The 17853-nt window shown below is 38.3% G+C and overlaps 5 protein-coding genes across 6 annotated transcripts in view; all 5 read left to right on the forward strand.

Moving 5' to 3' along the window:
* Positions 1-1387, forward strand: part of LOC113115211 (uncharacterized serine/threonine-protein kinase SgK494-like) — a 10257-nt gene extending 8870 nt beyond the window's left edge. For both annotated transcript variants that reach the window (XM_026282626.1, XM_026282627.1), the window contains one exon: positions 163-1387. In XM_026282626.1, the coding sequence (XP_026138411.1) occupies positions 163-411 (249 nt within the window). In that variant the 3' untranslated portion in view covers positions 412-1387. The remainder of the gene's footprint in view (positions 1-162) is intronic.
* Positions 1388-1811: 424 nt separating this feature from the next.
* On the forward strand, positions 1812-7062 carry LOC113115213 (fructose-bisphosphate aldolase C-A-like). The gene is made up of 9 exons (XM_026282632.1): positions 1812-3818; positions 4539-4669; positions 4750-4961; positions 5444-5498; positions 5870-6030; positions 6120-6203; positions 6370-6544; positions 6631-6830; positions 6918-7062. Exons 2-9 carry the CDS (start codon positions 4558-4560, stop codon positions 7011-7013), a joined length of 1095 nt encoding a protein of 364 aa, XP_026138417.1. The 5' UTR covers positions 1812-3818; positions 4539-4557; the 3' UTR covers positions 7014-7062.
* A 754-nt stretch (positions 7063-7816) lies between these two features.
* srsf1a (serine and arginine rich splicing factor 1a) lies at positions 7817-11791 on the forward strand. The gene is made up of 5 exons (XM_026282633.1): positions 7817-8005; positions 8130-8349; positions 9091-9284; positions 9359-9531; positions 10428-11791. Exons 2-5 carry the CDS (start codon positions 8156-8158, stop codon positions 10620-10622), a joined length of 756 nt encoding a protein of 251 aa, XP_026138418.1. The 5' UTR covers positions 7817-8005; positions 8130-8155; the 3' UTR covers positions 10623-11791.
* Positions 11792-12816: 1025 nt separating this feature from the next.
* dynll2a (dynein, light chain, LC8-type 2a) lies at positions 12817-15833 on the forward strand. The gene is made up of 3 exons (XM_026282634.1): positions 12817-13033; positions 14658-14794; positions 14904-15833. Exons 2-3 carry the CDS (start codon positions 14663-14665, stop codon positions 15039-15041), a joined length of 270 nt encoding a protein of 89 aa, XP_026138419.1. The 5' UTR covers positions 12817-13033; positions 14658-14662; the 3' UTR covers positions 15042-15833.
* Positions 15834-15989: 156 nt separating this feature from the next.
* Positions 15990-17853, forward strand: part of LOC113115212 (hepatocyte nuclear factor 1-beta-A-like) — a 28748-nt gene continuing 26884 nt past the window's right edge. The window contains exon 1 of the mRNA XM_026282630.1: positions 15990-16071. The gene's annotated coding sequence lies outside the window, so the exon portion shown is untranslated. The remainder of the gene's footprint in view (positions 16072-17853) is intronic.

The raw sequence follows: 17853 nt of genomic DNA on the forward strand, positions 1-17853 counted from the left end.
ATCTGAGGTTTATGGGTATAAACAATAAATTCATAAATATTTTTTGTGTTGTTATTATACATTTGTGTGTATGTATATGTATGTATGTGTGTGTGTGTGTGTGTGTGTGTGTATGTATATGTATGTGTGTGTGTGTGTGTGTGTGTGTGTGTGTGTATACAGCTTCTGTGCAAGATCCCCACACGTCGTTTACGCTGCCTGGAGCTCTTCCAAAGCCAGAAGTTTTTCCACGGCATGTCTTTTGACTCCCAGCTGCTGCAGAAAAGTCCCATTGAGCCAATCCTCGAGCTGAAGAATCATCCTGACCGACCGGAAAGGTCGATGCGAGGTTTATCATTAGATCTGCTTCAGAATTTTGAGTGTGACCTACAGAACTCTCCATCAAACCCTGCAGATTTGTCTCCTACCTAGATGAAGATTAAAGGGGTATTTCACCCAAACATTTTAATTTGATGTTAGACCTGTCGCGATAGTCGATAAATCAATTAATCACACAATTTAAAAAAAATTAGCTCGATAATTTTTTCGGACGCGATAATTTCGTTTTTCTATTTGTATTTTTAAAATGTAACATGATGGGGGGTTAGTCTGGAGCGCAGCCTGTGGACAGCCGGCGGCAGAAAACACTCTCCGATAGCACAGATGTCCCGGGAATAAAAAGATAATGTCTCGCTAGAGTGGCCAGCGCCTTTCATTTGTTTGTGGATGTTTGCGTCGCAAGTGATACTTGCAATACTGCTTTATTTTAATACCACATAGCATATTTAGCAAGTAACTTCGTTGCCCTTTCTGTCGAAATGGGCCTACTTTTCGCTCGCTTCATTTGGCTTGCTCAGCTAAATATGTCTGTAGGCGCGTGGTTGCATGTGTCAATGCACCCAGTGAGTTAACACACACACGCGCATGTGGCTTTCTCCTTCTTTCCAAAGCGTTTGGGCAGTTGCGCTCCTGAGGCGTCTGTTGTTGCCAAGCATCCATTAGCTGCGATATCTGTTACGGAAATTTCAGTAATGGATTTACACCACTGAAAAACCCTTGCTGTCACTCTGCTACGAGATTTATTTCCGAAGAAAAGTAAAAAACGCAGTGTTTGGGTGCACACCATTCTTCAAATACAACGGGGAATTTCACCCCGAAGGAAGCTGATTGAGTTGGTTCTTGTCACATGACCTGGTGCGCTTGCATCATTCTGAAAAGCTGAGATGTTTTAAACTAGATGTGGTGCGGACGCGCCTGGAAAAAACGAGTGCATCTCTTCTATTATGAGCATGCATACCGCATTTGAAATAACGAAATTGAGCACAAAAAAGACGTGATATGTAAACTTCATCGGTCAAAATGTTTACTTTCGGTTAACGGTTAAACGGTCAATATGAGCATCCCTAACTGGTATATAAACATAATATAACATACAAAGTTAATACATTTTTAAGCCACACAAAGTCAACATGTTGGTATTTCTTGCTCTGAATCTGCCATAAAATAAAATAAACGTATATTGATCTTTGAAAAGGTGTACCTACGTTATTATTCCATTATCATTATATTAGTTGAAACTGGTCTTAGAACGACAATATTATCGTTTATCGCAATAATTACCAAAATTTGTTATCTTGACAGGCCTTTTTGATGTTTATTTGCTTACCCCCAGGGCATCCTAGATTTTTTACTCTAACCCTTGCAATCTGTCAGTCATATAATGGACGTGGACGGGAATCACCGCTTTGAGAGTAAAAAAAAAACCATCAACACTCTCAAAGTGGTGATTCCCATCCACGTCCATTATATGACTGACAGACTGCAATGGCTTGAGTTATAAATCTTTGTTTGTTTTCTAAAACAAAAACCATAGGAACCACTTTTCTATGAAAACAGAAAACATAAATTAACTACATTTTTCTCTCTTTAACATTGTGTTTTGCCAAAGACAAGATAAAATGCCACCACATTTTTCTAATAGTTCACCCACAAATCAGTCATCATGTGAATAGCCAGTGAATAACAAGTATTACTACAGAGTTAGTCTTATTTAATAATCTGATACAGAAAGTTTATTACATTTTTAACAATGTTACCTCTGTTTTGAAAGTTACATTTTGCCCTATAGCATTTGCCCAATATTTGTCTTAATAGTATATGAACTGTGGCTTTTATTTAGTTTATTTAGTTAAACACAAATGGTGAAAATGCCATTGTTGGGTACAATATAAAAAAGGCTAATATGCTACAACATTACTATTACCAATATATGAAATATGTTTATTAATATATTGATTCACAGAATAAACGTACTGTGAAATACACAGAAGTGTAATGTGCAATGTAATGTATAGTGCGATGCTTAATAATAATAATAGAATGCAACATAATACAGTTTAGGTTATATTAAGTAGTATGTGGTATTTATGGTAATGAGGATCTGAATATTATTTGATTATCTGTCATTTTTACATCCGTTTTCAGCAGTACAGTAAAGAACATTCTCACCATATGTCCCCAAAATAAAACTCGTTCATCAATTGATGTGAAGGACAAAAGTATAACTTCACATCATTACAATTCAAAAGATAGAATGGAATGGTAAAATATATATCTGTGAATGATACCTGGAGACATACTCCAGCTTTGGGATTTTAGCGTGACCTATTTGTGAGAGCAATGACAAACCCAAATGGGAGCAGTCTTAATAGGCCTGAAAATTGAACACTAGATAAAGCATCATTATTAATGTTTTTAATTAGGAATCAGGAAAAAAATTCACAGCCCCAGTAGAGGTGGCTTAAAATATCCGTAACTCTTAACAGTTCTCCTGAGAGTCTACTTCCAATGGGTTCAGTCCTTTATGTATAATGAAACATTGGGCATCCCTCTAAACCTGACATTTTTATCTACAGTACCTTGTTGGTTTCATATTAATAAGTGAAGAACATGCTTCTAAAAAGTTTTGGCTATTTCTATACATATTACATGTGATATGAATAAACAACTTTTAAAGCCACTTTAAGGGCATTGATCACATAATTTCACAAGAGATCGATGCTTTAATAAACTGAATCTCCAAACTTTGACTCCTTTTTCATCCTTGAAAACTAGATCATAAAGTCATCTAAAAGTTCCACTCACCTGTATCGAACTACAAATGATGCCATGACCCCACCTCGTTTCTTTTTTCAACACACATTCCTAAATCTTAGCCGCTTACTCTGTGACTGCCAATATTTTCCTAAGGGTATGGTGGGAGATTTGAGGATTCGCCTGAGGCATGTTTGCTCTAATTATATTGTTGACAGGAATACATTATGAAAGACCAAACAGGCTACAAAGTTGATACCTCAAATAATGTGGCTTTTAGGCCAAATTTGGCAGATAATAAAACTGCAAAAACAAATCCCATTTATTTACACTAAATAAAGGAATCAAGCCATATCTGGGCTTTTTTGAGTAAATAATTATCCTGAAAACCAGCCATAACCACTGTATAGCAAAAACCTGGCAACCACCCTCTCTACCCCACCAAGTTTAACACTATAGAAAATGTAAAAAATCTCATTTGGTTGCATTGCATTGTGAAAAATAATGAGAATGCATGCTGCTAGAGAACGAGGGTCAGGTGGGCAACCTTTGGTGGCCTTTAACACCTCCTCCAATAACTTAATGAGGGCATGACGTTAAGCTCCGCCCTACAAGTGTCAGCATCCTCTGGGATATCACCTTCATAAAGAACTGGGACACTGGCACTGTTAAAGAATCAGTCACGTCTCATCTCGTCTGCGGGAAAAAGCCCCTTCAGTCAGAGTCACTCGGTCCACTCTGACCTGGTGAGTAATTCCCTCTGTTGAATTATCTGCCACCGTTTTGTGAAATATTCAGTGGAGAACCAGCTTTGTAAGGTTTTTATTATTAAAAAGTTATGTTTGCACCATCAAGTTACCAGTTAGACTATGAATAGATCATTTTTAATGCAGGGAGTCATTTATGCATAATACGTTTTCTGGATAGCTGTGTATAAGTGCTGCTAAAGGGTCAAAAGGTTTTCAAGAAGTTGAGAACTACTTTTGCAATTTAGTTATTCATAAAGAGTAATTTATATATGCATGAGGCTTGTAAACTGTGTCAAAATTTTTATATATATCAGAATAATTCAATACATCTAACTAATGTTTATGTTTACTAGATGCTTTCTAGAGATTAAGCTCACAGAAACTAACAAAATAACCAAATAAAAGTTCTGGAAAATCACAATTTTCTAATTGTCAGATATTTCTAGGTTTTCTACATGTTTTCTACAACGTACTGTTAATATTAAGGAATTTACCATATTGATTTTGACCTAAGTTTCAAGTTATGTTTGCAATGCTGTATTTTTTATACTGTATTTTTTGGTATGTGAACCATACAGACCCTTTTATAAGCATAAATAACTTTAGCACAAAGGCAATATATTGTGATGTCTTTGATATCCCATCTTGATTATGTACTGTACTCGTGTTTATGATTATGTCATTACAATGTTCAAACTCTTTCTCCTCTATCCTCAGGTTGTGCTGGACACTTAGGATGACCCATCAGTTTCCTCCCCTCACCGCTGAGCAAAAGAAGGAGCTACATGAGATAGCTCTGCGTATAGTGTCACCAGGGAAAGGCATCCTAGCTGCAGACGAGTCCATAGGTTAGTGTGGCTTCCTCCGGTTAGTCCTCATCAATTTCAGTGTGAAAGAACTCACTTTGATCCTGTGGATGTTCTAACAGGCAGCATGGGGAAGCGTTTGAAACAGATAGGGGTAGAGAACAATGAGGAGAACCGCCGTCTCTACCGCCAGGTGCTCTTCACCGCTGATGACCGCATTGATAACTGCATCGGTGGGGTGATCTTCTTCCACGAAACACTCTACCAGAACTCTGACGATGGCGTCCCGTTCGCCAAGATGATACAGGACAAGGGCATTACTATCGGAATCAAGGTATGAAGTCTCAGCGTTCACTAGCATGGATGTAGGAGTATTTGTTTTGACATGCTGAACCTTGGTGCTCATGCAGGTACTGGGAGTTTGAACCTGGCTTGCAACATTTCTCAATCCCAATTAATCCATAACTTCCGTTCATGTATCATTAGAAAAAGCATTTCAGTGGGATACTTTCGGGACAGATATAGGGAGTGTTCACAAAAACCCGTTTTTGGGAAACACTTTATTAGAATTTTGTATTTAATTGTATTAAAATGATATCTTTAGGGGTACAACAGCTTGATACTAGGGCAGTACCCATAAAGAGGCAACTGTTTACACATGAAAAGTTGAAAAACTTAGGGTTCAAGGTAATAATATGCACCTACTGTACTGATAAAGGTACAGTTTTTGCACCTTTTTTTCTGATAGGGTGTTTAAATCAATGAGCTGAATTAAAAATGTCTTTCATTTCTAAAACATTTGCCCTTTCTTCACAGGTTGACAAAGGTGTAGTCCCCTTACCAGGGACTAATGGAGAAACCACTACACAAGGTATTTTAAAGTTCTCCGTTCTCTGTTTCGAAATATTTGATCAATCAGTTTTAATTCACCGTTGATTTATTTTCGAATAAGTTCCGTGGTTCCCTTATTATATTAAGTATAATAATATTGACCTGCATATTTATTTAAAGGCAAGGGCACAGACCCTTACAGATTAATTACAGTTTAAAAAAAAAAATCTATACAGTTTTAAATATATATTCCGATGTTTACTTTTTTTGTTATGTTTGAGAAGTGTTCGTGTTAAAGGTTATTTTCCATACTGTGATTTTTTTTTTGTGAATTGTCTTGAATCCAGTTAGGGTCAGTTTGACCCAGAACATAATGATCACCAGAACTGAACATCTTTACCGTCTCAACAGGTCTGGATGGGCTCTCAGAACGCTGCGCTCAGTACAAAAAGGATGGAGCTGACTTTGCGAAGTGGCGTTGTGTGATGAAAATCAGTGATACCACACCGTCAAACCTGTGCATTAAAGAAAATGCTAAAGTCCTTGCTCGCTATGCTAGTATTTGTCAGCAGGTAAAATGTTCATTCGGCTGAATTCATTTATAAGACATGCAAACTGAGTTTTGTTGAAGCTCGAGTTCTTGTCCCGACTGTACTTGCAGCATGGGATTGTACCCATAGTGGAACCTGAGATCCTACCTGATGGAGACCACGACTTGAAGCAGTGCCAGTCCATTACAGAGAGGGTTGGTTATACTCTACCTCTTAAAGAGATATTACATCAAAAAATGAACATTTAATATAGATGAATAAATCAAGTTACACAGTTTTGGAACAACATGAGAGCAAGACAAATGAATATTTTCGGTTTTTGAGTGAACTTATTCTTTACACACTCTGTCATTCATTTAGGTGCTTGCAGAAGTCTACAAAGCCATGTTTGATCATCACGTGTATCTGGAAGGCACACTACTCAAGCCCAACATGGTGACCCCTGGACACGGCTGCCCAACCAAATACAGTGCAGAGGAGGTTGCCATGGCCACAGTGACTGCTCTGCGGCGTACTGTCCCGCCCGCGGTGACAGGTGAGGGTACACGAACTCTAAACCTGGTTTCAGATTCAGTGATGAGTCTGAGACACCGCGTGATCACAGACCTCCTGCACTTTCAGGGGTGACCTTTCTCTCAGGAGGTCAAAGTGAGGAGGAGGCCTCCATTAACCTAAATGCCATCAATAACTGTGCACTGGTGAAACCCTGGGCTCTCACCTTCTCATTCGGCCGAGCTCTGCAGGCCTCCGCTCTGAAGACCTGGCATGGAGAGAGAGACAATGAAGCCGCCGCAACCGAGGAATTCATCAAACGAGCAGAGGCATGCCAACCAGATCTATACATAAACAGACAGATATAGAAACATACATCTTCTCTCTAATTGCTTCTCTACTTCTTTTCTCCTCAGATCAACAGTCTAGCCTCTCAAGGGAAGTACATGGTTTGTGGTGACAGCAGTGGAGCCACTGGTCTTTCTCTTTACCTTTCCAGATATGCATATTGAAATGCTGCTGATTCCCGTACCCGCCTAAAATGAAAGCTATCAGATTGCACTGCCACCTCCATATAAAACAGTCGATTATTTACTTCCAATGTGATGTTGATATACAGTAAAAGCGCACATGAAAGTGAATTCTAAGTACGTTTCTGAGGATGTGAAATTTTGTGGTGTCCTCTGCTTGTCTTAAAAACATTGTAAAATGATAGCTTTTGTTGCCAATATAATTCTTTAGGAAAGTAATGGAGTATTAATAAAGTGACAGCTGACTGTGTTATGTTGATCCACAACAGTTAAGAGTCTTTTAGGATTGATATAAAGATCTATATGCTACTGTAATCTACCCTTTCATCATCTAAAGCTTTAATAAAGCCTTTTTTTCTGATGAGAATCTGATGATTCTGAATGTCTTGCTTGATGCATTATTGCCTAAACAAAATGTGAAACTAAATTACTGACAATCTGATAATGCTGCATTAATATTGTGAAGACAGATGTGTCTCTGGACTCTAATCTTTGAATACACACAAGGCTACATCTGCTCGTTATTATAGTATATATTAGGCTATAGACTATTGCTACTATAATATAATCGCAAGGTAAACAAATAATTGTAAATAGTTTTTTTTTTTTTTTACTTTGTCTCCATGTAAGTCAGTCGGTAATCTACAGTTTACCTCAGCAGCAGGTGCAAACAATAATTGACTTCACCCGACGACCGAACAAGTCAGCGCTACAGTATATAACAAAGTTTTGACATACCCTTTCGCTCTTTATCCATACTAATTACCCGTCTGTATAAAATATTTGTATTGTTTCCGACGTCACTATCCGAACTATTTGGCGTCGCGGATGTAGCTACTCCTTTACCCGCCCCTCAGCCTGTTTGCCCAGATTCATCCGCGGTGGGTAAAGCGTGCTTGAAGAGGAAGCGGCCCGCGCTTCTCCAGAGGAAACACGTTCTCGTCGTGCGCGTGCAAGCGGCGCTTCAAACAATAGTAAGTCTCTTTGTTTTGTATCTGAGTGGTGTTGCACTTTGTTTTTTCGTATTTCGGAAGTTAAACATGCAGTTGTTGTATATCAGTCGCCAAAGATGTATTTAATGCGGTCTCTGCTCATCAGGAAGGTGAAGGTATATCCGTGCAGAGATGTCTGGTGGCAGTGTGGTCCGGGGCCCTGCTGGAAACAACGACTGCCGCATCTATGTGGGGAATCTGCCCCCTGATATCCGCACTAAAGATGTCGAAGATGTGTTTTATAAGTACGGAGCCATTCGAGACATCGATCTGAAAAACCGACGAGGCGGACCTCCATTCGCCTTTGTCGAGTTTGAAGACCCAAGGTGAGTAACATTACAACTGATCCTTGAACCTTTAGCTTAAAGGCTAACGTTAAACTGTTTGTTTAAACTCTGCAGGTTTCACTTCTTAAACTATACGAATATTGTAACCAAAAAAATCTGTTCTGTTTTTGCAATCTTTATATATACACGCAAGAGTGTGTTTATGTAAATTAGTTTTTTTTACTTTGTGCTAACATGCTAATCGGCTTAGCCGAGCTTCGTTTGTTTATATTAACTGATGTTTTTAGTCAATTAGTGCAGGCTTTGCAACTTAGTTGTTTTTTTTTTAACCTAACATTTACCACAACTTAATGTGTAAACTTTCACTTAGGCTTTAAAGCCTGCCTTAGGCTTGGATATGGAAATTAGCTTTGTAACTAACGTTAGAGCAATGGCTTCTCGCGCTTGATTTAAGATTATAGTAACGTTAGCCAACATTTGAAGTGCATCTAAAACTTTCAAAGTGGTTCTGAAACTTTAAACCAAATGGCGTTCTTGTCTTAGGAAAGCTAACAATTTATTATTTAAATGTTTAATACTGTAGTTTCAGTGATCTTGTTGTAATTTCTTGTTTAGCACTGACCTCTTCTGTATTTTTGCAATTTTAGGCAATTTCGCATTGCTTTTAAGTGTTAAGTCCCTTAACTAGCTGGTTATTAATAGTTATTTGTAGCCACACTTACTGGTTTTTCATGCCAGATTGGTATTTATTTGCATGCTTTCCTGCTCCGTTTCCTTTAGAGATGCAGAGGACGCTGTTTATGCCCGTGATGGTTATGACTATGATGGCTATCGTCTTCGAGTGGAGTTTCCCAGGAGCGGTAGAGGAGGTTTTGGTGGCGGAGGTGGAGGCGGCGGCGGTGGTGGTGGTGGGGCCCCTAGGGGTAGATATGGACCCCCCTCCAGACGTTCAGAGAATAGAGTAATCGTATCAGGTACGTTCGCATCACAGCATTAGCTAATTTATGAACCTTTTGAAGTTGTATTGATTTGTTGGATTTGGCTCCAGGGCTTCCACCGAGCGGGAGCTGGCAGGATCTGAAGGATCACATGCGTGAAGCAGGTGATGTATGTTACGCTGATGTTTTCCGAGATGGAACTGGTGTGGTGGAGTTTGTTCGCAAAGAGGACATGACCTACGCCGTTCGCAAACTGGATAACACAAAATTCCGGTCTCATGAGGTAGGTTTGAGATTTTAATCTGTATTTTTGGATATGCTTAGCATTGGAATATTCCTAAGGTAAGCAAATCCTAATGTAGTGCTAAGAGGTTCTATGTTGTAAGTGAGTTTATCTTGGTGAAAATATTTTGACTTGACAATTTAGCCAACTAATTGGCATCAATAGCTGCATCTTAGAACTACGAGTTACTTGGAGAAATCCGTTTCTCTGCAGTCATATGTTAAGTAGGTATTGTTAATCGATTTCTTTTTAATGTTAACCTTATTGTAGAAATGCTGCCCAGACTTTTAACTTTTCTAATCGCCTCCTTTTGTAAGAGAGGAGTAGCTATATACACGCATGCATGTTCTACAAACACTTACTTTGTGCTAATGAAAACCTTTTAGTGCAAAAAGGTAAGAAAGTAAGATGTATACATATTGTACATGGCAGCTTAAAGGTTAACCAAAAAAAATCTCTTTCCCTGTCTTGTACTTGAATGACAATCTTCTTTTTTGTAAATTACTAGGCATACTTGGGGATACTCCACCCCAAAATGAAAATGTTGTCATTAATCACCTACCAATAAAACGATCTCTTACAGATTTGGAACAACATGGGGGAAAGTGATTAATGATGACATTTTCATTTTGGTGTGGAGTAACCCTTTAAGTCGCTTCATTTTGTAACGGTTCAGCATTTGGTCTTTTGTTTTCGAGTAGTTGCCGGCTAATTGTATTGCCAAAATCCAGCGTTGGTTGACCCTTCCTTGTGACTACAAAAGCTAAACCTTGTCAAAATATATAATATAAAATACTGGTGTACAGCCAAAGAGCAATGTTTCATTGCAGGAAGTCTGGTAAGTATAGTGACAATGTTGACTACACTTGCTCAATGGAAAGTTCTGTCTCTGCCAGGGAGAAACCGCGTACATCCGTGTGAAGGTGGACGGTCCCCGCAGTCCGAGCTATGGAAGATCAAGGTCAAGGAGCCGCAGTCGCAGCAGGAGTCGCAGCCGCAGCAACAACCGTAGCCGAAGCTACTCCCCGCGCCGCAGTCGAGGATCCCCGCAGTACTCCCCGCGCCATAGCCGTTCCCGCTCTCGCTCCTAATCGTGCCATCTCGAAGCCCTTGAACCATTTGTTTTTAGTCTTTACACAAACCCCATGTTTTAATTCCACCTTTCTTGTTTCATGAGACATTGATCATCTTATGAATGTCTTACTGTCCTTTTTTAATTTTTTTCTCCCTGCATTGGTTATTTTTAAATGTGCATTTTTAACCAACTTTTCTTTTCCCATTACTTTTTTTTTAATACAAAGTGGAAGTCTCTTTCATAGACCAAACAAAGGGTTATGTAATGGCTCCCAATATTTTTGTAAATGCCATGTATGAAAGTTATTCATGGGATAGTGGGTTTCTCAATTGTTTTATGCTGTCTTCCTCTAGACTTGATGGAGAACTGATGCTTTGTAATAAAGGATTGCTAAATGTAATCTGTTGCGTAAAAGGGTAAATTTGAACTCTAGAAACAAACCTCTATTGCATCAAAAGAAAAAAAGATATTTGTTGGCCCTTAGGGCATGATTTGAGTAACTGAACCAATTTTAGATCACCTTCAAATTGGGTGGTATATTTAGTTACACTGGTCAAATGTCCAAAGACGGATTGCAGCTTTCATGTTTTTCTCAACATGTTTGATTCGGTCTTAGTGTCAGGTTGTTAGTTTTGATAGTCTGTCTTGGCCTTAATGCTGTATGCATGCGTCAAAGAAGGCAGGTTTGAGTGGATTTGATTCTAACTCTTTGCCTCCTTTGTTTTGATTTTGCTGGTATCTTAAGGTTTGGATTGGAGGAGAGGCTCAGTGGATGCCGGATCACTGGGATCAGTACATAATGAAGATAGGATAGGGAATGCTGGATACATGGAACAGGATCAATTGCTCCCAGGATCATAGGATTTTTAAGGCCGCAATTCAAAAGTACTTCCCTACCCCCTTTATGTTCTCTATACCTCAGTGGAAAATGTAGACATTTTGGCTTTTTTTTTTTTTTTTTTTTTTTTTTTTAAACATTGGCGGAGCAGATGCTGGAGTGGTCTTTGAGGATGGAATCGACAGGAACAGTATGGTAAACTGAAAGTGCATTTGGGATGGGCAGGGGTTTACTCAGTAATTTTTAGATTTGCACTGTCCCACTGTTGGACGGTAGATGCTTTGACATCGCTAGCATTTTTTTCTTTTCAGTGAACAGTTTTTGCCTAAATAAAGGTTTCAATGGTACAAAAGTGTGTTCCTTTTTTTATATATATATATATATTTATTTTAGAATTGTTGAATATTGTGAAATTATGATTTTATGGACCGTTTTAAAAATGTACAATTTACACATCACACACAACTCTCACAACAAAATAGTGTTGTACACAATTAAGTTCTGCAGCTATTTTTGTACTCAATGTATCAGTTGAGTATCAGTACATCAGTTGATGCATTATCTGGAACTCGAATATGTTGCTTAGCATCATGCTCATCTATGCTACAGGACTACTGCTATTAAAAATAAGTTGGCTCTCCCTTTATAAGCCTCCCAAAAGGTGAATTCTTCATTTAATGTGGTTTGCAGCATTGCTTAGTAACAGAGTCGTCTTCTATTAGGATAATAATTTTATTAGGAACAATTGGTTTGGGAAAAGAAGTTTACTGCAGTAGATAAGTCGGTTCTTTATAGTAAATTATAAGAGTGACTCGTTTTTTAGCCGATTCTTTTTGTGATAAACTGGTTGTGACGATAAGATACAAATTTAATTGAAATGAGTGCTAATTTATAAACAGCAGTTTTGAGTATTAATTTTTGGAAAGCATTTAGGCCTCCTTTAAAATGATGTAAGTGCACCTTTTGCACTATTGTAATTAAATATTTGCCTGCATTCTAATTATGTTGAAACCTGAAATGATCTCATAATTTGATAGCAGACTGTTAAATCCAATAAATGTCCTTTTCCACAAATTTCTATAAAATTAAAAGAAAATCGTTTTTTTTTTTTTTTTTTTTTTTTTTTTTTGTTGTTGCCAGAATCAGGACATTTCTAGTTGCATTACACTGCGTGGGACCGACCATGAAAGGAACAACAGATTAATACACCTACAATAAATGTCCATCACTAATTGTGAAGTGTTTTTTATTGTGAAGGTCCACCGAGCTATTCTCTGGCCCACACAGTCCTGCGGCTTATACCCAAACAAGCACATTTCCCTCCGCTCTCCGGTTAAAGATGAATTGTGGGATGAAATAAGATGCTGGCAGAGGGGCGCAGGGAGCGGCTGGGCGGCAGCCAATGGCGAGCGCTGTGTAGGACGCGTTGTGGAGAGCCAGGGATTTTAGCGCGGGCAGCCGAGCACCAGTCGGCGTTTGATGTGATCCTTATGTTCCTCTCATAGCGTTAAAGGGACACCCGAAACGACGAAAGCTCGTACGGAGGCTGTTTTCACTCGCAAATTTCTCTTGCCAGATATTGCTGACAGGTGAGTTGAATGGTTTGTCATCTCGGGTGGTCCACTAGAATGATCTTGCATGCATTTTGAGCCTGATGCTTTCGTTTTAAATATATAAATGGCGGTTGTTGTTTTTTTTTTTATCGTCTCGGTAAAGGAAAGCGTGTATTTGACTTTGAAATGCAGACGCTACAGCGAAACGCCGCGTGCACCCGAGTTTCATTGATTTGCGGGAACATCAAACGCGCACGCTGTGAATGGAGAATGTGTGACGTAGCATTCCTCCATCCTGAACTGTCAATGACTTGATGGATGAATCCAGACCTGAATTCCTGCCACCATATAATCGAGTTCAACTGCTAAATCAACGTGGTGTGGAGAGCTGATATCAGCTGTGTATGATCTATTAGTTAGTGGTTTTCTATACTAGTTTGCCTTTGGGCCATATGAATCCCAGTAGTGATATTGATGGTAAACTAGTTTAAAGTACTCAATTTACATAAATGTAATTTTAGCCCAGTTTAACTTGGTTTTCTTGTTTCTGGATTAATATAATGAAAATATGGTACATTTAAAATTTTATACTGGATTTTATTTTTATTAAATTTTAATTTGATTTTCAGGCATCGTTTAGTAGTATGCGCATATGGCCTTTTTTTGAGTACCTGTGTATGGCAGTGCTGTCAATGGTTTTGCATTTGCTCCGCAAACAAATTTATGTTGTGCAGTGGCCACAAACCCCAATGTTGGTGTTGCTAGTTAACTGGTTAGAAGTACATTTAGTTTCGATTTTACTTCCAATTATTTGAACACAATTTGACACTTTGTTTTATGGGCTCAGCATTAACAGTATGCAAACATGATCTGTTGACTAGCTGCAAATGACAGTGCTGTCTATGTATGCATTTGGAATATCTGTATCCCAGTAATGCTGTTGCTAGTTGATTTAAAGTACTTTTATACTGGATTAAACTCCAAAAATTTGTAATTCAAGCACAGTTTGATTTTGTTTTATGGCCCCAGCATTAATATGGCCTTTATTGCCTAGTGGTAAATGATAGTGCTGTCTGTGAATATGCATTTGGGCCACATGTATCCCAGTATCTAGTTAACAAAAGTACTTCTATCCTGGATTGACCCACTATTTGATTAGGTTCTCAGAGTCTATATTCAGATATGGTCTTTACTGATTAGTTGCAAATGTGTTTTCTGTACATTTGGACTACCTACAGAAGTCAAACACGAAGTAAAGAACACTTAGGTTTTAGAACAAGGTTTTGATCCACTTCAAATGTTCACTAGTATATATCTATCCTAGTATTGGTATTGCTAGTTAAAATACTTTTATACTGGACTTCTCTCCAAAAAGTGTCATTTGAGAACAGTTTGAGTTGGTTTTCTGGGTCCAGCATTAATAGTATGCAAATACGGCCTTTATTGACTAGCTTCAAATGCTAGTGCTGGACTGAAAGACCTGCTTGGTTCCCATAATAGTATCTAGTGTCATTTGAATTGCCTTAACAAATCAGATCCTCTCTGTTGATGGCATTCTGTCAGGAATTCGCCTGGCATTGTCCGGGAAGAAGCACCCATGAATGGCCCCACTGTTTGACTCCCAGTGGAGACTGATCTTTGTTCGTTTCTACATTTTCAGGAACTATGACCGACAGGAAGGCTGTGATCAAGAACGCTGACATGTCTGAAGACATGCAGCAGGATGCAGTGGACTGTGCCACGCAGGCCATGGAGAAATACAACATCGAGAAGGACATTGCCGCATACATCAAAAAGGTGAGTCGCGCCAAGATTTGAGCCGTACTGTCATTTTAGCCTCCTAAATTGTGTTTTTGTAGCGCTTGCATTTTCTCTCATGCTTCAACCACGTTGTCTTGTGTTACAGGAGTTCGATAAGAAATACAATCCTACATGGCATTGCATTGTGGGAAGGAACTTCGGCAGCTACGTGACCCATGAGACGAAACACTTCATCTACTTCTACTTGGGCCAGGTGGCCATTCTCCTCTTCAAGTCCGGCTGAGTCCAGGCCAAACCAGACCGTAGAATGTATCTCCAATGAAGACTGTGACTCACTGGTGGCTGATGTCATCTACGAATATTAAACAAGACCATGCCATGACTATGCTGTCGGTGCACAACTGCATGGATCATGTCCCATACCACTTGTGTACATGTTGCAGTTAAATTGCTTTTCATTAGAGGCCCAAGTTTTTGTTAATGGTCCTTGCAGGATTTTCCTAGCACATATGTTGTAAAAATTTAAAAACGGGGTCGGGGGGGAAATATAGATGTATAATAAAGTAAGTCAGAAAATATGAAGCATTGGCCAGCACTATAAATGTCTGCTGTAAATGGATATATTTTTTGGTGACATTGAATGCCATGCACTGGGTGTCATTTTTGGGGTGAAGAATAGAAGCACATTTGTTGGTACAGTTTGATTTAAAGCATTCTGTTGTTCTAGAACGAGTGTTTGTGTCTGAATACCTCTGCAGTAAATGTATATTTTCTTTTCTTTTGCTTGAGAGGGATTGCGTTTGAGAGAACCCGTATTGACTATTTGAAATGTCTGTCTGAATATACAATGGATTAGATGTAATTGAAGTGCACATCTAATAAAGTTTAAAAGCAAAAACGCATATGTAACTCAAGTGACATCATCCTGACTCCATCAAGCTAGGCTTCTAATGTAATCAGCGGAACAGGTTTCTGAATGTGTATATAGTTTGCACCTAGCGTATGCTATGCTACCACTCAGGTACCGCCCGTGACAAAAGCGGCCTGTCAGATTCATTAAAATGTGTGACTGGAAGCTTTTGTGTTCGTTCATTCCGTATATTTCTCCTGTCGGCCTGGTTTGATGTTCTGCCAGGGCCTGCAAGCAGCCATTAACAGCGTGTTGTGTGCTACTTCAGCGCCCAAACACTAGAGGGCTGCCTCTCATCGCGCGACGCCTCTGTGGCCTACCGTCTCTGGGATAGAAACAGAAACCCTGGTTTATAATGAGGCGATATAGTTCAACTCCCCTGCTGTGGTGTAAAAACTTATGAGTGAGTTTAACTTTTAAGAACATGCTAATGAGATCTTAAGTCTTAAACGCATGGCTCTGACGATTTCACATTTGGTTTAATAAAACAAACTGAAGAATTTGTTAAATTTTGAAAAGATTGCAAATAGAAACTAAACGCTGTCTTAATGACCAAAAACTTGTTTAAAATTCTAAAAGCTTTTAAGATGGATAGCATCTTCAAGCTGGTTTAACGGTATGTTGTATTTAACTATAACTCAATGTTTGTTTGCAAGGACAGTTTTTCTTTATGTAAATGGAACGTTCCCCTAATGTTCCCAGAGTGATCTTATTTGGTTCCCTCAAAATAACCAAGTGGGAATGTTTGGGATGTCTAATCAGACGATGCATTTTGAAATGTTGGTTTTAAATTGGTAATATTACATTATGTTGTTGGCTTTGTCAACACAACTAACTTAATCAATGGCATGTTTATTTTCATAAATGTATCCATATGGATCATAAGAGATTCCTTTATCGCAAACAACAAGGCAAAGCTAAATTATTTTTATGGCTTGATAGCCACCTTCTTTTGAAATACAAAAGTGAGTCATTTTCTTTTAATGTGTAAGACTTATTTTTTTATTAGCCATAAAAACAACAAAGTGCAGTAAACACAAAAACTATTATGGTACAAGCAGTGACTTCATGATATATATATATATATATATGCGATGATAACGGAAGCCTCAAATATTTAAGTTACAATTGGCTGCACCCACTCTTATGGTTAAAATAAGAGGATATCATATGATTCTTAACTTGATGCTTAACTTGTCATGATGGTAGGCTAACATCTTTGCTGGTAGGGTATTTTGGTATTTTTGCACTGGTCTTGAGCAGATTTTGTGTGACACTTTTAACCGGCTGAAGATAATAATGTGAATTCAGATACAGTCACACCTGAGGAGCTCAAGAGTCAGTTTCTTTTACAGCCCTTTATATGTGATAAGATGTGCTGGAGCGTGGCTCTTTGTTTGTCTCTACATTGTGATTTTATGGCTGTGGCAGTGTTGCAAGTTTATTCCTAGCCGGGTAAAGTGCTTTGGAAAGGCATGTGTTTGGTCCCAGGTTGTTTTATTTATAAGGGCATATATATATATATATATATATATATATATATATATATATATATATATATATATTTGACATATAATTTAAAAGCAAAAAGGCATACTGCAATATGATGGATGTGGTTTTATCCTATATGGATTTTTCCCACTGTAGGGGTGAAAGTCCCATTTTGTAAAATCCAGTATTGAAAACCACAGAAGAAGTGAAGGGGTTGGAAGATGTCTCTTTTAATAAAACTCCCCATGGTCCTTATCAAGATCACATAGTTTTCATGGTGATGTCAAGCAGAACCTGTGATATTTGTAGACTGGAAAGGATAAGACGGACAGGATTTCCCCAGGATAGTTAATGATTTCCTCACTTCTTTTAATAAAAGGGACTAATTATGCTGTTTGAGGCAGAAGAGAAAGTGAACAAGATCATCATAAAGATAGTCAGAATTATTATCACATACTTTGTTTTTCTTTCTTTCTTTCTTTCTTTATAAAAGTGTCAAACAGCATGACAATTTTTTATTTTTTGGGGGGAAATCTGTCATACTCAAAAGCAGCATTTATTTGATCAGAAATACAATTAAGACTAATATTGTAATTAGACAGTAATCATTGTTTTCTTTTTTTAAATGTCATTTATTCTTGTGATGCAAAGCTGTATTTTCAGCATCATTACTCCGTTCTTCATTGTCACGTGA

The sequence above is a fragment of the Carassius auratus genome, chromosome 15 (genome assembly GCF_003368295.1).
Source record: "Carassius auratus strain Wakin chromosome 15, ASM336829v1, whole genome shotgun sequence".
NCBI classification, from domain to species: Eukaryota; Metazoa; Chordata; class Actinopteri; order Cypriniformes; family Cyprinidae; genus Carassius; species Carassius auratus.